General features: G+C 47.1%; 1 protein-coding gene across 1 annotated transcript in view; it reads right to left on the bottom strand.

Annotated features, from left to right (window-relative positions):
• The window catches only part of KIAA0319 (KIAA0319 ortholog), a 562,397-nt gene that overhangs the window by 243,755 nt on the left and 295,969 nt on the right, over window positions 1-22,673 (bottom strand). Inside the window, exon 11 of the mRNA XM_069218755.1 lies at window positions 2,107-2,230. Within this exon, the coding sequence (XP_069074856.1) occupies window positions 2,107-2,230 (124 nt within the window). The remainder of the gene's footprint in view (window positions 1-2,106; window positions 2,231-22,673) is intronic.

Below are 22,673 nucleotides of genomic sequence, written 5' to 3'. Positions count from 1 at the left end.
ATCTGCTCGACCTCGAGGGGTGAGAGTTTGTGATGGTGTTTCACCCAGTAAACAGTGGTTTCTGAACCGGAGGCTGGAAGAAGAGTTCCTCCACGTTTCCGCTGCAACACCAGCATGCTAAGCACATCAGGCAACATGCCGCGCATCATTTATCCTTTAGAACAGCTAACCAATTGCTCTCCAATCTGCATGTCACATTACTAGCACCAGGTCCAGCTCCTCTACATCGAAATTATGGAACAGGGTAGAATTCTACAAATAATTGCACTCTTTTCATTCCTCTAAACAACTCTTGAAATACCTTGGAAAAACCTAAAGAAAACAATCTGTACAAATGGCACTGCACAAAGTTATTGATGGGAAGAAGGTAGAAGCTCCGGTGAGAGGGTGGGGGTCTGTACACCCAAGCACGCTGGAATATTGTTGCATCTGCATCTCTGGGTCACTGGAGAGGTGCGGTGGTATAGGGCGGTCTTAACATGCATTTGGGCTTTAGTGAGGTGTTTGCTTCCCCCTGTTCGGGAGGCACTGATGTAAGGTGACCAGTAGGTCTGTTGTGCTGGGTTTGCACTTGGATGTTTTGTTTTGATAAGAATCCATATTGAGTTCAAGGCTCTTGCTTTTGTACACTGTATTATGTTATGGCACAGTAGCATTGGAATCAAGAGGGTCATAGAGCACACTGCTGTTCATTCAGTTTAAAAAATAAGTCAACAACATTTGCTTCAGCTGACAATTCTCCATCCTGAGAGTAATGGGTGGATTTGGGTATTGTCTTCCATAAGTGGAATACTCTCTAACTGAAGCTCTCAGTATTTCACATAGGATGCACATAAGTAATAAACAGTGCCTGGAAAAGCAATTTTCTGTGATGGTGCGAACAGACTAACAGAAGACTAACAGACTAACAGAAAATGTTTGTAAAAACTAAAGTTCTGAGCCGTCAACTTAAGGAGGTGTCTGGTAACCCAGTACAAAGATAAGAGACTGGGGTTTAGGATATGAAACAGAGTAGGTAGCTCAAGTATGAGTTAAAAATAAAATAATGGACACAACAGGAAGGGATCCAAAATATTGGTAGTATCCAGAAAAAAGGAGAGAAGACCATCATTAAATGCTTAAACAGTCTGCACCAGAGCTCAGTGAAGAACCTTATGATTTATGGTATACACATGCCTGAATAACCCAAACACTAACACGTGTGCGGCTCCAGCAAGCAGCTCTTAATACAAGGAATACAAAACTGGTTCTAGGTCACCCGAAGGGTGCATTCTACCATTTTGGAACCCACATTTTGCATGAATTCCAGCCTTTAAGGCTTACGCTTCGCGTACGGATGGATGGCCTTATCCAGGTTTCCTGTCACTTGATGACCCACTTCCCACTTCTGTAAGACTGCTTTTTGTAACTATTGAGGTGAACAAACTGGGAGATATTTAACCACAGGCAGACCTAAACTTGTGTAAAACTGTGTTTGTCAGATCTAAATAAAACTCACCCTCGCCCCCCAGTCTGTTCTTCTAGACCATCTATCCATCTTCTAAGGAGACCTACCAAAGTGGGGACAGACTCACACTGCACATGTTACGTATTCACAGCATTTAAGGTCCCCCTATTGGGGTTAACCTTCAGCTTCTAATAGAACTCAAAGGTATGCAGCAATCCTCCTAAAAAGCATAAGATTATTTTATTTGTGTCTAGTTACATTAATCCTACCCAGCATTTATGGCGCTCCCGATGTTCCATCCAAGATTATGGTCGACAGAAAATCTCTTGCCTGATCCAACTCTGTGGAATGGTCTTTCCACTTGGGAAAAAAATAATTGCTTGTGCTATTTAGGATTATACTGCTGAATACGAAACAGAAATATTGTCATACAAGAATATTGTGGACTAAATATCAAAGACCAAGGTCCACTAAGGATGGTATGAGTTGCTTCTCCGTCAGGTATTTTGCATCAGCAACGCTCTTGTGATTGCTTCACAAGGTAAAATGACAAACAGGATTAAGAAGGAAGATCCCCAAAACCTCCGCAGACCCTTAAAGACATTTTATGACAGTGGGTTATATAGTCACCTGGGTTTCACACTTCGTATTATACGTACCAGGCTGAACGATTACTGTCACCTGTGCTGCTGACTGCTGTCCGACTGAGTCAGTGACAGTAAGCTGGAACATGTAATCGCCTTCCTGCATTGAAGCCAGCTGTAGGTATGGTGATCGCACTCCCTGTATACGTAAGTAAATATTAGAGATCTGTAAGTATTTCATGCTAATTGCAGTTCTTTAAACGTTCATGTATACATTGTATTAAATGTTTTGTAAACTATTGTTTTAGAAGTTGGAATAAGCTTCAAACGTGTCAGACATAGCTGCGAACCAAAATTTTGGTGAAGGTTTTATCTTGTCATCTAAAGCTTGCTTATGACTCTCCTGCCATCAAAGATCAGAAGAAAGTAACTGCAGGGTTAGGTTCCATACCTACCAGCCAGTAGGGGTATTGAGAAAGAGGGCGGTAAAAACAAATGTTGTTCAAAGAGACTGTGCCAACAAGGTACCTAATTTGTATAAATACATAAATAAATGCAGGAACCCCGGGGTTTCTTAGGAGCTGGATGAAGGTGCTGCCTAATGACAGTGTTGGTAAATACTAAGCCTGCGTTATGCTTCATTCTTCCACAACCCAACATTTCATGCCTCTTTACCTCACACTTGCAGCCTGCAGGTTCTTTTTCATCGTGGCTTTCTTACTTTGCCACTGTTTTCTACTGTTTCACTCCCTTCTTTCGCCATTTTATCTGTGGTCAAATTGTGATGATGAAAAAAAGCGTCATGATCCCAAAAGTGAGTGCCGGTGCCCCCTACATTCAACCACCGGCTTTTCCTAAATGCAATCAATGGCCATGGTAAAACGAATGTGGCACAACAGATTTAAGGACGCGTCACAGGTAGGGGAGTTCCTGTGTGCTCTGGTCAGAGTGAAGAGAAACTCTACCCATCGATTACCAAAGGAGAGAGAGAGCTTCCTTGGTACTGCCTTCCTAATCTACATCTATAGGACCGACTCGAAGTAAAACCTATTCTTATGAGGCATTAACATGTCTCATTAGTTGCTCTAACAGGATTTTTCCTTAAAAACGGGCACTACCATGGCACGTTTAATCCTTGGAGTGCTCATTCACCAGCAGGTATTGCCACTCAGCGGGGTCAACCAGAGCTCTTGAGCTTCCTTTTGTGTTTTTTTTTTTATGTTGAAATTGTTTATAATTGCATTAAGTGTAGAGAAACACTTCCTACTTTTATTTTCTACTCTATCCTACTTGATTAAAAACGATTGCTCGATATGTTTCTGCCCACCACATATCACACCCTGATGTGGAGGTCACCCCCTACCCCCCCGAGTTCCACTCTTTACTCAGTTATCATCATCATCATCACAAATCTTATATTTGGAAGCATAAATGTACATAAACATAATACATGATACAACTTTGAAGAAAAATACAAATAAGAGTATTGTAAAACAGTATATCATTACAACAGCTCCATCGTATAAAAAATAATCAAAGTGCATAGTGCCTCATGACGTCAGATAAAAAAAAACCGACATAAAAACAGCATTCTTTTTTCTCCAGCTGTCGAAGATGATAGAAAGATAATCTATATTGTCATACATTGCACTTCTCCATAGACGACATTAAGAACTGTCAAGTAAATTTTCAGATAAAACTTACGGAAAAAGTGTAGCAGGGACTGAGTGGACATGCCAAAGACAGGCCCTCCTGAAAGTGACCCGGCGGAAAACATAACAAATGCACAACTGTACTAGTACTAAAAGGAAACGAAAGCAATCTTTCCCACCTAAAGTGTGTAAGAACAAGGGTTCTTAAGTAGTTGCGAGTTTGCGACTTGCCCAGGTCATAAAGAATGTCCTTGACACGAGCAAGCCAATTGATGTGGAGACCTTCATTGCATGCTAAGTAATCTTTGATAACAGGTTGGTTCAGAGCTGCTTTCTTATTTCGCCACATGGTAATCCACAAAAAATAGGTCTAATTTTAATATAATCCTCTAAATAGCTGAGCCCGAGCACCTCATGGCATATATAAGGAGGGCAGGTCAGAGGGACACACATAATCTTTGTGTAGAAATGATTTTCGTCGACATCAATAGCAGCACTATTTGCAATGCCCCAAAACTCAGATCCATATGTTGTGATCCGGACACTTTGAGTTTTATAGATCTGTAGGAGTGGTAACAGAGAGCTCCCTCCTGGCAAGCACAGGATGTTAAAAAGGTACCCTACTGCCCCAGATAATTTGAACCTTTGCAACACTACATTGGGCGTCCAAGAACCCGACGAAACAAATGAGCTCCCCAGGTAGAGAAAACGGTTGGTTCTTTCCAATCACTTATCACCCAGTACCATTAAAGTGACATTGATTCTTTCAGGGTCACATGCCATGATGATGTAAGATTGCAAGAACCTGGTACAGAGTTATGGGTTGGCCATGAACCTAGTAAAGGCAATCCTGAATGAGTGCAATGCTCTAGGCGTATGGTCAAACAATACTGCATCATCTGTGAGAAGTAAAGTTGACACTGGTGCTCCGTCAATCCTCAGAATATCTAAACAAGCATCGCTTAGATGGGGGCTTAACTTGCTAGTATATAACATGAATAACAGGGGTGCTCACGCACATCCCTGCTGTACACCTCGTGACATTTTTTATTTTCCTGTTAGTTCTCTGTTTTCCACATAACTGATTTTGGCGCTCATTTCCTCTTAGAGAGCCTCTGAAAAATGTACGAGTGCTTACCCAGCCTCTTATCTAAGAGAGACGTGCACAGCCTTGATCGCTTTAAACAGTCAACGGATGAGGACAAGTCCATAAGCGTGAGGTATAATGATCAGCGTTTGGCAACGGTGTATTTACTGATAATTAGATTTAGATTAAGACTTTGCTCAATTGTCCCTACGCATTCCCTAAAGCCATACTGTCAGCTATGTAAATTTAAGTTTTCAGTTGCCCATGTACCGATACCATTGTAGATGACACTCCCTAAGATTTTAACAGAGGTGTCAATAAGAAAAATTAGGTGGTAACAACTGGGGTACGAGCGACTGACTTTCTTAAATATCGGGATGATGGTTGAAGTAAACCATGAGCTAGGTATAGAAAAATAATCTTAGAAAAATCATCTAAGTTTTTCAAAACATTTGTTAATAAGGGCGCCTATAGGTCGACATTACATTTTACCAGGTCTACTGGAACACCATCCAGACGTGGTGCCTTCCCATTACTACTCTGCTGGATAGACTTTACAACCTCGCCTAAGGTAAACAACATACTCAATTTGATTACAAGAACAATTCAGCACTTGGTTGGTGGAATTAAGAGTATAAATCCTAGAGAAGTGGGACTTCCAGGCTGCACTAGAAATATGACTTCTAATAGGGGACATACAACAGTTTATCGTACCCACAGAAGTTACAGTTGCCCAGAAAGTTCTTGGATCTTTGTTGTTAGGTGCATGAACTAGTTTCTTCCAGTACTGGGCTGTGACTTCAATCCGTCTTTTATTAATAGCTGTTTTATATGTTCTGCGCAAGACAGCTATTTCAACGAGGTCTCTGGGGTTAGTTTTAAGAGTTATATGCAAGAGCCTACTGGCAATAGATCACTCATTATTAATCCATCTGGGTGTCACTCGATTTTTCCTAATGGGTTTGGAAAGAGCGCTTTTCATACATTCACAGAGGGCAACAAACGAGTATGTTACCAGATCATTCTCTCATTTTATTTCCAGGCTACTCAGAAACACATCGCTGTTACATCTAATTAAAGAATCAAGACAATTATTGGTGTCAAAGTCGCCAAACTAGCCTAAGATCATCTGAGGAGGCTAATGCGCTGCTAAGATAAACAGTTATATTTTTTCCTTCGATATTGGTAGTAAAAAAGCAGCTTCTAAAGAGTTGTGATTACCATAATCCGATTCTAATACTGCACCCCTCTCTAAGGCATTAATCAAGCCATTCAATATAAAAACATAATCGATTCAGATGCACAGCCCCTACTCCTTAAAGTTGGTAAAATATTTGTACTCGGCCCTACTAATTCCATAACATCACTCGAGTCATGGGAAGACATATAAGCGGACAATTTTGCATCTCTCTGATCGATATGACCCACGCAAAACTCTGGGGCCACCTCCATTGCGCCAAAATAGTCTGGTGTTAAAATCACCTACGAAAGCCAAGTGCATCTCCTGACCTGGGTTACAATGCTTTAACTTAATAAAATCAATAGAATCAAATAAGATAAGGTACTTGGTGTTTGGTGTCTTTAAAAAGTCGTAGTTATATAAGTGCAAAAACAGAAGTTCCTTCAAGACCACAGCTTGAAAATCCCATCCAGGTGTTTCCTGGGCATAAGCTTTAACTTTAAGTCACAAACTGAGAAAAAAGTTGATAGACCCCCCTGAGGCACACCCTTTCCTGGATGGTATGACTGGTTTTAAAAAACATTCATAGTCACTATAGGTCACAGTGTCAGAGGCCCAGGTTTCTTGAAAAAATATAATATCATATTCTCTTATGAATAATTGCCAATCTGGCAAGGACATCTTAGATAGAAGGCCAGCTACATTCCAGCTAAAGACCCTCATGGTAGTCAGATGCTTAGTAAATCTTGTCTTCAACATTACACTTTCATGGATATGAACAGTTTGCTCAATTTCTAACTCGTGAGTAATGGCCTCCCAACAGAGGAGTCAATCATTCAATTCATCTAGGTCAACAAATCTGTTCCTACCCTCCAGAGCGAACTGAGAACCTTGCGGACAAAGAGGCATCAGTGGCTTATTAAAAAAAAAAAAACAGGGGTAACAAGGCAATCTAAGTGAGGGAGAGCTCCCAGCTTTCCTGTTGCAATACATTCCTTGCAAACATGGGATTTTGGAAGTTAACTATAATATAGTCTCCGGCAATATTTTTATAGAGGTGCCTAGTTAGCCCACCCCCATCGTACCATTAGGATTGTATTACACTCCTCCAGGTTAAACCACCTGAATCTACATAACCAGTGGACTAAATTATTCTGCAACTGGGTCCAAGACTCAGTTAGGTTCTGTCGTAAGAGAGGTACTCCCGCTAATAGCACCTCATGTGTACTAGAGGAGGGTGGCAATTTCATAATCATTTGATTAGGGAGATGATGCTCCTTGTTTGTGATCTGATACTGGATTCTGGTGTGGCTGATTGCAAACTTCATGATGGCCGTTGATTAGTTTCTTCAATGGGTAGGTTAGCCTTAGCCTCTGCGGTTGAGTCAGAAAGAGTATCATTGGCTACACCAGCTATTGTGATTTTAGTCCTACAGTTTTCAGATGCGGGCATCCGTGCCAACAGATTAATTACATTTGAATTACAGCGCGAACAGGTTCTCAAAGCTGGGGAAAATTATTCTCGTTGTATTGAGCAGTTTGCAGTTTATCCAGGTGGGACTCAATCGCTCCAAGTGTGGGTGAAGCTGCAACTGTAAATTCTCTTTGAATTTAGTGCAAAATTGCTCAAGAGGTGAGATATCGGGATTATTGCTCAAGAGGTAAGATATAGGGATCTGTAGAAAGGGCAGTTGTAATATCGTTTTTTTCCACTTAGTTGTTGGCTCGCTGGGTGACTGAGCTGATTCTGAACTCGGAGAAACGGACACACTGTTGCTAACAATTGTTAACGCTGAATTTTACTAATGAATATTCATGTATTTTAAGTGTTGAATTTGCGTAGAAAATGTATTAACTTAGAGAAAAATAATGCATGCATTTGAAGTTGCGCCCACCTGAGCGGCTGTCAATATTCACAAAGTCCTCTTATTAATGGCTTGTTAATGTAAAATGTTGAGCTTATATTTGATTAATGTAGTAATATGTCATATTAAGGGTAATGCATTATGTATTAGCTTTATTAATCATAGGCCTTAACTTAGCGAGGTCTTGGCCCAGTTGCATGGCCTCATGTCAAGCTGTATTTTCTTAGGCGTTTTATAAATTGGCTGCTTAGAGAATTCAATTGTGATTTTCTACTGTACTGAGCATGTGCTCATAGCTGAAGTTCGTTCTCATGAGAAACTGCTTGCTGGAAGATGCTGTACTAGCTAGGGTTACATTGTATATCGTAGTATGTGTAAGACTGACCTTCCCAGGAGAAGACAATGGATGCACTGACTGGAATATAAGCTGCAACAAAATTGATACCTGACACGCCGAATGATGGGAATGGGAGAAGAGGAGCCAATCATCGACATGTGAACCGTGTACTAGTAAAACTTTAGATTTGGGGTTTTATTTTCATTGGACTAAGTGTAAACATGTGATTCTTTGACCGATAAGGACGTGGGAAGTAGTTTTAGGAAATCTAACTTAGCCGGAATACACAGGAAGGAGAGAGCCCATTCTCCCCATTTTTCTTGAGTGTTTAGTTATTATTCTTTCCCAAACTGCATGAAGAGACTTTGCTTTTCCTGAACTTTAATCCTGAATCCTGAGGTTTTGCTGACTGAATTGATGTCCAATTGACGAAGACTGTCACAGCTTGCTGAACCATATTGAGGCCAGGTATAAAATGTTACTGACTGTTATGTCTAGTAACTCTAGAATGTGTGGTAGCTCAAGCTTTGATTAGACTGCGATTCTTTCACTGCTTTGGTCAGCTAGTATTATTTTTGTATGTTTATCATTTGATATTGTGACTAAGGTATGTGACATTAGCATTGTTTATATAGGGAAATAAACTTTCTAACTTTTACATAAAGGCGTGGTTATTCATGGCCGAGAGGCAATGGTGAGTGGAAATTACTGACTCCTATTGATTATTGATGTCATTGATTGTTGTTGTTATTGATCTGTATTGGTACGGGGTTATATGGTGGGAACTACTCAAAGCGCAGTCAAAAGGTCCATCGGCCTACACGCGTCTCCCTTGTAAGTTTACTTAATAAGGTGTGACGCGCTAACAGAGATGTTAGCCGAGGATGGTTTGTCTCCCTAAGAGCCCATCATAGAGGCCCGGTACAGGTTTGTCTCCTGAAGAGCCCATCATAGAGGCTGGGTACAGGTTTGTCTCCTTAAGAGCTCATCATACAGTCCAGAGATAGGTAGAAGGGTATTTGATCTCACAGATTGTAAGCAAGGAATAACAGGTGTTCCCAGAGATGGTAGTGCAGTAAGAGTTAATATCCTACAAAGAGCAAAATAATTTGTAGATTTGGAGAAACTGGTGAAATTTGGGTTTTTTCTAGATTTGATGGTACAAAGTGGAAAGAAAAGGTGCCCCTAAGTACTTAAAATGACTTTCTCAAAATCTTAGAGCTTGCCAATGATTGTTAGAGGATGTTCTCGGCGTTCGAGTGACAGTGTGAATGAAGTAGGTTTTGCGCTTGCACAGCTTATGCAAATCGCAGGTGAATTGTGATGTTTGCAAGGGTTTAGGGAGTTTGCGTGCTCCAAATGAAGTTGTAGAAGGAGTTTGGGTATTATGAAGTGTTAGAGTAGGGAAGTCGTCGACTTCACGTGTGGTGCTTTGTGCTCAAAAATTGTCCACGTGGTTGTAGGTATACAGACCCTGCTTGGTCAAAGACTCTGGAGTACATTGAACAAGTGTATAAGACACTTAGGGCCTGATTATGACCCTGGCGGACGGCGGAGGCCGTCCGCCAAGGTACCGCCGTTGAATGACCGCACCGCGGTCAAAAGACCGCGGCGGCCATTTAAACATTTCCTCTGGGCCGGCGGGCGCTCTCCAAAAGAGCGCCCGCCGGCCCAGAGGAAATGCCCCTGCAACGAGGACGCCGGCTCAGAATTGAGCCGGCGGAGTTGCAGGGGTGCGACGGGTGCAGTTGCACCCGTCGCGTATTTGAGTGTCTGCTTAGCAGACACTGAAATACTTTGCGGGGCCCCCAGGGGCCCCGCGGCACCCCCTACCGCCAGGAACAGGATGGCGGTAGGGGGTGTCAGAATCCCCCATGGCGGCGCAGCAAGCTGGGCCGCCATGGGGGATTCTAAGGGCAGCGGTAAACCGGCGGGAGACCGCCGGTTTGCCTCTTCTGACCGCGGCCGAACCGCCGCGGTCAGAATGCCCTGCGGGGCACCGCCGGCCTGTCGGCGGTGCTCCCGCCGACCCTGGCCCCGGCGGTCTTAGACCGCCGGGGTCAGAAGGACCCCCCTAGTCCCTCATTATGACATTGGGGGTAAGTGATGCTTCCCGCCATTCTGACTGCCGCCAACATACCGTGACCACGGCGGTATACCGCTACGGGTATTATGACCCACACATAGCAATTTGCCACTATACACACACATAAGTCCGCCAGACCAAAGGTCAGTGATAAACTGGTGCTACCAAAACCCACATCGTTACGCCAACAGAAATACGCCCACAGCATCATGACCCACGAATCACTGCGGCGGACATTCAACCGTGGTAAACCATTGGCGGTACAGACTGCCGTGCTCAAAATACACACACACATACAAAACTACACCACATTGAACAATTCAAACTACACACAACTGACACACATACACACACCCACACCAATATAAAACACACACACTACCCACCACCCTTTACAACCCAAATAATTTGACATCTGAGAGACAGACAAGACAGGAGCACCCACTTAATCTGAGCCACAAAACACCGTCACCCATACACCATCCACGCACCTCACAGCACACATCCCAACCCATCACCCCACATACCCTCACACACACCACTCACACTACACCCATGGCACCACAACGACACCCCAGATTCTCTGAGGAGGAGCTAAGGGTCATGGTGGAGGAAATCATCCGGGTAGAGCCACAGCTATTCGGATCACAGGTGCAGCACACCATGATAGCTAGGAAGATGGAGCTATGGGGCAGAATCGTGGACAGGGTCAACGCAGTGGGACAGCACCCAAGAACACAGGATGACATCAGGAAGAGGTGGAACGACCTACGGGGGAAGGTGCGTTCCGTGGTCTCAAGACACTGCATCGCGGTTCAGGGGACTGGCGGCGAACCCCCACCTCCTCCCCCACAACTAACAACATGGGAGGAGCAGTTCTTGGCTATACTGCATCCTGAGGGCCTCGCAGGAGTAGCAGGAGGAATGGACTCTGGTAAGTCAAATCTTAACTATTACATCCCCCACCCTACCTGCATGCTATCACATACCCCACCCTCACCCCCATCACTCCAACTCCTCACATATGTCCCACTATCACAAACCACCCATCCCAACACCAAGCCCTGCATGCAACAACAAAGCATGGACACCCATCACCAATGCATGGCCACTACACATACCCACACAGACCCCTAAACAATTAGCACACAAGGTCCTACACAGGAATGCAAGCACTGGGGTACAGGGTCACCCACCCATTGCACACCATGGCACACACAGATGCAATAATCATGCCTTTACTCCTCTGCAGGACCCCTACCCAACGTCACCTGACAGGAGGTTCCAGACATGTCCACTCCACCCACAGAAGAGGCCCACAGTGATGACAGCAGCTCTATCCAACTGGATCTAGATAACCAGCCCGGCCCATCTGGGACCTCGGGTCAGTCGGTTCCCCTCACACTGGCACAAGCCATTACAGAGCCTCCCCCTCAGGAAACACCAGCACAGCACCGACCCAGCAGGCCCATACCTCTGTACCCAGGACACGTCAAGCAGCATTGTGTCCACCACTACAGGGAACCCAGGCTAACCCACAAACCCAAGAACAGCAGGGACCTGGGGGCAGTGGTAGTGGGCACACGTTTCAGGGGGACAGAGGCCCAGGAACACAGGGGACCTGGGAGGGCTGCTGTGCGACAGGGGGAGGCAGGCCCAGGGAACCCACTCTCCATGAGGCCCTCTCCAACATCATGGGAGTCTACCATCATTCCCAGGAGACGATGGCAACGGTACTGGCCAAGTTTCAGGAGACCCAGCGGCTGCAGGAGGAACAGTATTTGGGGTTCAGGGAGGAACTCAAATCCATCAATACCACCCTGGGCACCATTGTAGGGGTGCTGAAGGAACTCGTGAACACCAGGAGGGGCACTGTGGCACAACAAGGGGCCCCTGACACTAGCCTTGACGATGAACAGCCCACCACCTCCGCCGGTGCTAGTGGACAGGAGGCACCACCACCTGACCACGACACCAGCACCCCACCCCCTGCAGATGGATAACCACCCCGCAAGCGGTCCCTGAGATCCAGGACAAAGACAGAGAACAATGCCAAGACCCCGCCAAGAAATGAGACCACCCTGATTGTCATCCTTCTGTCCCACTTTGTCACCCTGTCCATCCTTAAACTGCCCCAGCTCCACTTCCTATGCCCCTTTGGACAATGCACCTGTGAAACTAATAGACTGGACTCTGCCATGGACATTCCTCCACCATCACCCCTGACCAGTTTACAACCCCCCCACTATTTAGCACTTAAATAAACACCCTTAAATCACAAAACTATCTGGAGTCAGTCTGTGCTTTCACAAATGTGTATTTGCAATAACTGAGGGAAATAGCAATGTCCATTGTATTGTCAACATACCTATGTCACACAGCTCTAGTCCATGAGGAAACATAGCAGAGGTCACAAAGTGGGACCCACATCTGTGAAATCGAAAGGGAAAGTGACAAATCAGGGTCCATACACTGGGTGAAAGTGACAGACAGATGAGAGGTAGAACAAGTGTATCAGATGTAGGAGGCAGTGATGTCTGCTTACCTGTGTCTCACTGGAAGTATTGATGAATCACGGTGTTTCTGTTGACATTGTCCTCTTCTTCAGCTTCCTCTTCTTCACTGTCCACAGGCTCCACAGCTGCCACAACACCTCCTTCAGGCCCATCCTCCTGCAGAAAAGGCAGCTGTCGTTGCAAAGCCAAGTTGTGCAGCATACAACAGGCCACGATGATCTGGCACACCTTCTTTGGTGAGTAGAATAGGGAACCACCTGTCATATGGAGGCACCTGAACCTGGCCTTCGGGAGGCCGAAGGTCCTCTCTATAACCCTCCTAGTTTGCCCATGTGCCTCATTGTAGTGTTCCTCTGCTCTTGTCCTGGGATTCCTCACTGGGGTCAGTAGCCATGACAGGTTGGGGTAGCCAGAGTCACCTGCCAATGTCGAGGGACAACTGTTAGACACACACTAACCCTTAGGGACAACCTCAGACCCAAACAAATATTTACACTGTATAGGGTCCATGCCTTCACCTAATAGCCACAAACGGCGCCTCTGGAGTTGCCCCATCACATAAGGGATGCTGCTATTCCTCAGAATGTAAGCGTCATGCACTGAGCCAGGAAACTTGGCATTCACATGGGAGATGTACTGGTCGGCCAAACACACCATCTGCACATTCATAGAATGGTAACTCTTCCGGTTTCTGTACACCTGTTCACTCCTGCAGGGGGGGCCAAGGCCACATGTGTCCCACCAATGCACCTATGATGTTGGGGATATGTCCCAAAGCATAGAAGTCACCTTTCACTGTAGGCAAATCCTCCACGTGAGGGAAAACGATGTAGCTGTGCATGTGTTTCAGCAGGGCAGACAACACTCTGGACAACACACTGGAGAATATAGGCTGGGACATCCCTGATGCTATGGCCACTGTTGTTTGAAAAGACACACTTGCCAGGAAATGGAGTACTGACAGGACCTGCACTAGAGGGGGGATACCTGTGGGATGGCGTATAGCTGACATCAGGTCTGGCTCCAACTGGGCACACAGTTCATGGATTGTGGCACGGTCAAGTCTGTAGGTGACAATTACATGTCGCTCTTTCATTGTCGACAGGTCCACCAGCGGTCTGTACACCGGAGGATGCTGCCATCTCCTCACCTGCCCCAGCAGACGTGCTCTATGGATGAGAACAGCGAGCAGATGGTCAGCCAACACTGAGGTACGAAAACACAACTTTATTCCACACATTTGTCAATCCACTATGTGCCTGTCTTAGTGTGTATTCCAGGCCTAGATATGTGTGACGCATTTAAAATTAATGCCATGTGGCCCCCTGAAATGGCGGCTGCCTGACCTGTAAGGTGGGACACTGGGATATGAGGTAACTGCGCTGGCGTTGTACACCGTCGCGGTAGGCGGTCGAAGACCGCGACGCAATCCTGCATTGGTTAACATTGGACCCTATGGGTCCCAAGAGCCAAGGATGATGTACGCCGGCGGTGACGGTACGCATCGCCACGGACGTGACTGCCATTTTCTCTCTATTAACTCACTTGATACCTGATCTTCGACAGGAGAGGACCTACACTGCAAGTGCTGCTGTGACCTCAGTCTGGAAGCGACAACGGCTACAGTGTCTGGGGAAAGGGCCCCTGCCTTCACTTCGGGAGAGTTGGACAAACTAGTGGATGGGGTCCTCCCCCAGTACACGCTACTCTATGGTCCTCCAGACAAACAGGTGAGTACACTGTGAGCATGCTGTATGGGCAATGCCTGTTTGGAGTGGTGTGGATGGGAGATGGGGGGGGAATGAGGTGTTCATGAAACGACGGTGAATGTATGTGCGTCAGGGCAAGGGTGGAAACGCAGGCCAATGACAGTGACGGTCCGGACGATTATATTTTCTCCTTTCCCCCTGTACTATTCCTCTAGGTCAGCACCCACCAGAAGAAGGATATTTGGCGTACCATCACCAAGGAAGTCCGGACCCTGGGGGTCCACCACAGACGGAGCACCCACTGCTGCAAAAGATGGGAGGCCATTCGCCGCTGGAGCAAGAAGACGGCGGAGGCCCAGCTGGGGATGGCCTCCCAACGTGGGAGGGGTGCCCGTCGCACCATGACCCCCCTGATGTTCCGGATGCTGGCGGTGGCGTATCCGGAGTTGGATGGGTGCTTGAGGGCATCACAGCAGCCACAAGGGGGTGAGTACACTCTCATTCAGCTGATTCAGCGCGCATGGGAGGTGTCTGGGTGGGGGAGGTGGGCAGTGGGTTACCCTAGGCCAGAGCGAGTTTTGCAGGCAAGGACCCTTTGTGAGGCAGGCTCAGTGGCACCCCATCCCCACCAGTGGTAAGAGCCATCTACCCCTAGTCAGGCTCCTGTGACTTCCATGTGTGCAGCAATCGGGCATAGGCCTTGTACCCCATGGCCCTGTGATTAATTAGGGAACTCTAAGTGCATGGCGTAGTGCACAGGGCTGCTGCATCTGTAGTGTCCGCCAACTGTAGCGGTATTGCATGCACTGAACATGTCTTTCTACTTTCTTCCCCTCTCCCCCTTTTTGTGGTCTCCCTGTTCTTGTGTGCATTAGCATCATCAGGCGGAGTAGCAGTGCCACCGGAGCAGGAGGGAGCTGCATCCCACATGGCCCTGGAGGGCGAGACTACAGACTCCAAATTCACCAGTGGGACTTAGGGCGAGGGGACAGGAGCTGAGACCAGCGACATCGACTCCTCTGATGGGAGCTCCCTTGCGGTGGCGGGCCCCTATGTGCCCACAGCATCTACAGGTACAGCCAACACCCCCCCCCTACCAGCACCGCCCTCCCAGCAGCCCCTCAGCGTGTGTCCCATGGCCACTCACCCAGGGAGGTGGGCATCTCCTTCACCCCAGGCACCTCAGCCCCTGCCCCTGTCAGCCCTGCTGCCCTCAGTGAGGAGGCCATTGACCTCCTCATATCCCTCACTGTTGGGCAGTCTACCATTCTAAATGTCATCCTGGGTGTAGAGAGGCAGCTGCAACAGACAAATGCATACCTGGAGGCCATGCATTCTGGTCATGCAGCCCAACAGCGAGCTGTTCAGACTCTGGCCTCAGCACTGATGGCAGCCATTGTCCTTGTGTCCAGCCTCCCCCCTCCAACTTCCTCCACCCAGACCCATTCCCCAGTACCTCAGCCTATCCCAAGCACACCATCAGACCAGCACGCACACACCTCAACACACAAGGGGAGCTCTGGCAAACATAAGCACCACACATCCCACAGGCACTCACACAAGCATCATACCCATGCACACATGCCAAAATCCACTGCCTCCACTGTGTCCCCCTCCTCCACGTCTCCCTCCTCCCTCCCTGTCACGTCTCCACTCACACCTGCATGCACTACATCTTCAGCCACTACGTCCATCACCAGCACGCCCATCACCACACACCGCTCACGTGCACTCACCACCTCCACTACCATTCACACATCCCCTGTGTCCTCTCCCAGTGTGTCTGTGAGCCCTCCTCCCAAACTACACAAACATAATCACACACCCACCCAACAGCCATCCACCTCACGATAGCCTCCAGCTCATGCACCTTCACCCAAAGTCAGCAAACGTACACCTCCTACAACCACTACCTTTTCCTCCACTCCAAAACCCCCCATCTATCTGTCCCAGTGTGTCTAAAAAACTTTACCTGTCAAACCTTGACCTCTTCCCTACACCTCCCCCACCCCTTCCGTCCCCTAGGGCCCGCCTGTCCAGGTCCCAACCCAGCACCTCAGCCACCACATCACCGGGAACAGTGGTGCCAGCAGTAACCGGCTTCTGGAGTGCACCAAGCAGCAGGGCAGCCAGTGTGCCAAGGAGCCAGCACAAGGACATTCCCCCATCTCAAAAACTAAAGAAGTTGGCCACAGCCCAGAGGGAGAAGGCCAAAACACCTGCCACCAAGGGCTCTCCCAGGACTACAGTTGTGAGTGGCAAGACAGCTGTGCCACCATCTAAGGTGGGGAAGGGCCAGAGGAAGAAAGGGAAGTCACTGCCAACCTGCACGGCGGAAAAGACCGCCACCGGCACCGCCACATGCACCGCCGCCACCGGCACCGCTGCCCAGGATGCTGCTGCCAGCAGCACGCTCACTGAGCCACCCACCAGCACCGCGGCCCAGGACACCGCCGCCAGCAGCATGCTCACTGAGCCACCCACCTGCACCGCTGCCCAATGAGCGCCACAAGCACCGCCACCACTGAGGCCGCCGCCAGCACCGCCAGCGGCCACGCCACATCCTGTGCCAGTGGCACCACCACAGACATGGCTGCCATCCCCAGTGGTTAGTCGTACGTGGCTGGTGGTCAGTTCCAGGGGCCTGGACAGCTTCCATGTTGGCCCACCGTCAGTGGAGAATGACATCCACTACCTTTGTCCTTGGCAGGATGAAACACTCTGGGCACAAAGCCCCCTCCAGAACCAGTGGAGAATGACATCCACTACCTCTGTCCTTGGCAGGATAAAGCACTCTGGGCACAAAGCCCCCTCCAGAACCAGTGGAGAACGACATCCACTACCTCTGTCCTTGGCAGGATGAAGCACTCTGGGCACAAAGCCCCCTCCAGAACCATTGGAGAATGAAATTCACTTGAGAGACTGTGGCTTTGCACTCCCCGGATGCAGCAGTGGGCAACCCACCCACTGGAGAGACTTGAGAGACTGTGGCTTTGCACTCCCCAGGATAAAGCAGTGGGCAAACCACCCACTGGAGAGACTTGAGAGACTGTGGCTTTGCACTCCCCAGGATAAAGCAGAGGGCAAACCACCCACTGGAGAGACTTGAGAGACTGTGGCTTTGCAGTTCCCAGAATACCTCAATGGGCATGGAGCCCCCTCGTGGGGCTGATGTCCTGCACTCATCCGGTTGAGGTGCCTGTTTTATTTCGATCTGATGCCCCAGCAGTGTTCTCTCCGTTTGGATCGGGTATCTTGTGTTGGCCTCGCCCATGCATTTTGGACCCAGTGGTCCACGGACTATGTAGGTGCAGTACTTGGACTTGAAATCTTGGTGTACAGATTTGTTAATAGTGTATATATATATTCGTTCAAATCATTTCCTTTTGTCCTATGTAAATGTAATGTTTCAACATGTATTTGTGTGTATGTTGTTGTGGGTGAGGGTGGGGGTGGGGGTGTTGCGTGTGTGTGTCACTCTCTTTTCCCTCCCCCCTCCCCTGTGTCGTAGGTGCAGTACTCACTGTGGTGGTTGCCACTGTCGGTCGTGCTCCTGGTAGAGGAGCAGGAAGAGAATGGCAGGTAGAATTTGGAGTTCCGGCTCCATGGCGTCCTGGTTCCTCGTGGGGTGTGTAGAGGTGAGCGTTTTCCCTTCCAAGTCCTGTTTCCGCCGTGTTTTTGTTTGCGTTGAATCCGCCCCGGAAAAGGTGGCGGATTGGTCTCTCATAATGGTGTGGGCGGCACATTGTCTTCCACCTGTCTGTTGGGGGTGACCGTCATGCTGTTTGTTTGTACAGCCGTGGCAATCGGAGTGTTAAAGTGGCTGTCTATGTTGGCGGTTTCCGCCACAGTCATAATTCCATTTTATTTACCGCCGGTCTGTTGGCGGTCTTACTGACGCTTTAACACCAACCGCCAGGGTTGTAATGAGGGCCTTAGTGTTTCCTGCCCAGGGACCTTGAGGAGCTTAGAGAATCTGAGGAGGATACTGTATGAGCTGAAACTCCCTCCGTGACCAGCACAGTGCGAGGCATTAGCAATCTGGGAGTTAGTAGCCAGAGAGCAACAGAAATTTGAAAGAAGGATGAGACAAGCAGAAAAGACACTAGCGGAGGCTAGATGGTACAGTGATCAGAAATTGTGGAGAACAGAGACTTTACAGGGGATTAAACTGTTTCCAGCAATTACAGAAGACAGTGAGAGAGAAGGAAGAAAGCTACCAGAAAAAAACCAGGAGCCATCCCAAGAGTAGGGAGCAGAGATCAAAGGAGTCTAGAGAATCTTTTACGGTTGAGGAAGAGTCAGATGATGATGAGTTTATTTTGCAGTTACTGAGACATCTTCCCCTACCATATGCAGCACAAGATAATAGTCCGAGCACCAGTGTAAATCCTTCAGTTCCGAAAGGTTAACGTAACAATGAGTCCAGTGCAGATTAATCCTGGCATGACATAGAGCCCAGTGCAGAGCAATCTCAATGCCCTTATTACTCCAGTAGCACAAAACCAGATGCCACAGTCAAATGTCTTGAGAATTTACCCTGATGTACCCATAGTGGAAACTGCCACAAACCTAATAGTGTCAACAGGACAGGTTTTCCCGAAACCGATGTTGGTTCAGACAGATCCAACTCCACTTTTACTGCCTCAAGTGCCGTCACAAGCAGTGCCAACATACGCGCTGATAACAGGGACACAGTCAGACAGGTCTGTACTGATGAGCCAAAATACAGGAACTATGCACCCACAGAACTTGAATGTTAGACCAAGCCCAGATGCTGTATCTGTACCTAGCATCATTGGTCCAGTTCTACCTTTGTTCGCCCAAGAAAACAAACAGTGCAAATGGACAGGGAGTCCTGAGTCAGAATTCAATGAGGGCAGGACTTAATGAGAATATCTGAGTAGTCTCTCCTACGAGACAGGCCTTTGACAGACTGAGATCATTGCTAGACCTTAGCCCATTCTGAGTTCCTCCTGATACTGTCATAAGGTTGAATGTTAGTCAGAGCCTGAAATTACAAATTACTGACACCACAGTCCCCGAATACAGTGGTGCAACAAGTGCCACATGCCCAGGCCAACAATATTTTGCTGCAAGGTTTGACTGCCCAACAATTGACTGAATGGTTAGACAAGCTGAATACCCAACAGAGTGCTCCTATGGGAGAGGAGTACTTGAACTATATGAGACTAGGAATGGAGGTGGGTGACCTCATTGAGGGAACTATGGGTGTGAATAGACTAGAGTCCTACACAGAAGCAGAACTTAGATATCTGTGCCTGAAATTTATGAGCGAGGTGAGCAATGTGCACCAAAATTTAGCAGACCTGGCAGAGAAGCACGATATGGAAATAGAGAAAACAAAGCATTGGAAAAGGAGTTACAGGTTAGATTTTGACATAAAAGACTTCGAACAAATGTGATCTGCAGGAACAAAGGCACACCTTAGGGAGTTACTCCAAAGTGTCAAGACATCGGGAACACTCTTTAAAAGATAGTATTTCCAGCTGATTTATGGATTGAGTGTAAGAGGAGTATAGATTGGCCGACAAAAGAACCAGAGAGAGATCAGAATACGGGTGCGCTATCTCCAGAAGTAATGAAATATTACTATAAAGTGGTTGAATTTTTGAAGACGAGAATTTTGCCCAAAAACATTTACTGGCAGAGAATAGATGGGACAGCTCAGGAAGCACAGGATTCAATACATGCATATTATGAGAGATTGTTGCAGGCATTTAAGCATTACAGTGGTACAAAAATGATCAAGCCGAAAGACATGATTCATTTTGTGTTCAAAGTTGTGGAAGGATTGAGACCTGAAATTAGCCAGATGATTAAGAGTCATTTGATTTGCTGGCAAGCAAAGCCGATTGATGAGGTGTTGCAGTATGCAAAGTACTGTAGTGACGAGAATGAGTTGAAGCAGAGAAAGTTGAAGGAAAAGGCAATGGTGATGCAGATTAAGGCAGCACAAACAGGGATTCAGGGAAATTTAATTTTCCACAGCAGCAGCGAAATGTGTTGCTTCAATATCAGACGAGAGGTAAAGGTTGCGGAGGAATTGGTAATGGAAACCATAGTCCCAATTTGAGTACTGTAGTGGTCCAGAATGATGTGCAGGGAATAAAGAGAGCTTCACGCTTGTGAGCGGTCAGACACCGGAAGTGGGAGTGTCCGATGATGGTACAAGAAGGTGTCATTCAGAAAACAAGTGACATCAGCTCGTTCCAAAACATGAGAGGACCAATAATGAGAGGTCATAATCCAAATTTTCATAATAATGTGAATCGAATGCAGAATTTTCAACCTATGCAGTAGGTGCAAATGTCACGTGTACAAATGGCACAAATGCAGCCAATGCAACAGCAGGTTCAAATGGTACCTAGGGAGCAAATTCAAATACCTCAAGCCCCAATGCAACAGCAGCAGGTGATGCTTCCTCAACTGGTCACAGGTCAGAAGTTTAACCAGAGTAATAACACAGTTCACCAATTCCCGTTACACAGTAAGAATGGAATAAACGATGATTGGGTGAGCAAGAGTTCGGATGAAGAGGAATGTGTGCTTGCAGCTTCTTTAGAAGTAGATCAGAAAGGCCCATATGTGACGTGAAAGGTAATGGGTCACAAGGTTTCATTCTTGGTTGACACAGGACATACACACTCTTCAGTGAGAACTGCAGAAGTTCCTGTCTGGCCCCTTTCTGGAAGACAGTCCAGATTGTAGGAGTAGCAAATCAGTTTTTGACCAACCCAATTACAGAACCAGTCCAGGTTAAAAAAGGCTGCACAAATTCGTAGTCTGTAATTCAAGTCCGGTGTCCCTACTGTGGAGAGACTTGCTGTGTAAACCACATGCTCGATTACTTGTTCAAACAATGGAATCGAGATACAGATGAATAGAGGAGCAGAGGATAACCCAGCTCCAGCGACAGAGTGTGAGACCATAAATGAGGAGTATCCCCTGATTAATTTCTTTCCAGTATTCACTGTGAAGGAGCTTCCTCCTGACTTACAGGGGATGGTTAAAGAAAAGGTGTGGGATTCGACAGGGAAAGAGATTGGCCTGATAAATGGAGTTGAGCCAGTTAAAGTTCCTGTAAAGCCAAACACAATTGTTCCTCAGATTCACCAGATCCACATGCCACAGGACATCCTTATGAAGGTTGCTCACATCATTGCAGAATTTGTAATCCCAGGGGTCTTGAAAGAAGTGTTGAGCAGCCCATGAAATTCACCGATAATGGGATTGAAAAAGCACTGTAGGAAAGTTCGAATTGTCCAGGATTTGAGAAAAATACATTACATTGTGATCAAATGTTGCCCCATGGTGCCAAATCCAGCTGTGATTCTGTTCCAGATCCCATGTGATGCTGAATGTTCACCTTCATAGACTTGTCACAAGCCGTCTTTCCTGTGCCTCTTGAGGATACTCAATTCCTCTTTTGTTTAAAATTTTTAGACCGAGTCTATGTTGATGTCGAATTCCTCAAGGGTTTTCTGAGTCACCTTCCATATTCAATCAGATCTTGACCAAGAATGTGGGCCCTTATTTATACTTTTTGATGCAAAACTGCACTAAAGCAGTTTTGCACCAAAAAGTTTATCACTGGCTTGCACCATTTCTGTGCATCAGCCGGGCACCATATTTATGGAATGGTGCAAGCCGGTGCAAAGGGTAGGCTAGGGTAAAAAAAAATGACTTTAGTCGGGTGGGGCTGGTGGTGTAGAAGAAGGGGGTTTAGCACCAAACATGACTTTAGGCAGGTTAGAGTAAAAAAAATGACTCTTACCAGATTAGCGTCATTTTATGGAGCTAAACTTACCCTGCCACATGACTCCTGCCTTAGAAAAGGCAGGAGTCATGCCCACCACCCCAGTGGCCATCACAGGGGACAACGGCCTCCTGGGCATGGCCATTGCACCCTGTGCCATGTATGGGGGCCCATTACAGGGCCACCTATGGCACTTTAAAAAATAAAATGCAATGCTTACCTGTACTTATCTATACTTACCTGGGATGGGGTCCCCCATCCTCTGCAGTTCCTCTGGTGTAGGTGGGGGTTCCCCTGGGGCCTGGGGAGGACACCTGCAGGCTTATTCCATGGTGTTCCACCATGGAAACAGGCCCACAGATCCCCTAACGCCTGCCCTGACCTAGGAGTTAAAAAATGGGGCAAAGCAAGCTTTGCACCATTTTTTGAC

The sequence above is a fragment of the Pleurodeles waltl genome, chromosome 2_1 (genome assembly GCF_031143425.1).
Source record: "Pleurodeles waltl isolate 20211129_DDA chromosome 2_1, aPleWal1.hap1.20221129, whole genome shotgun sequence".
NCBI lineage: Eukaryota > Metazoa > Chordata > Amphibia > Caudata > Salamandridae > Pleurodeles > Pleurodeles waltl.
Note: the sequence above shows the minus strand (reverse complement) of the source record. Positions and strands in the feature narration are given on the sequence as shown.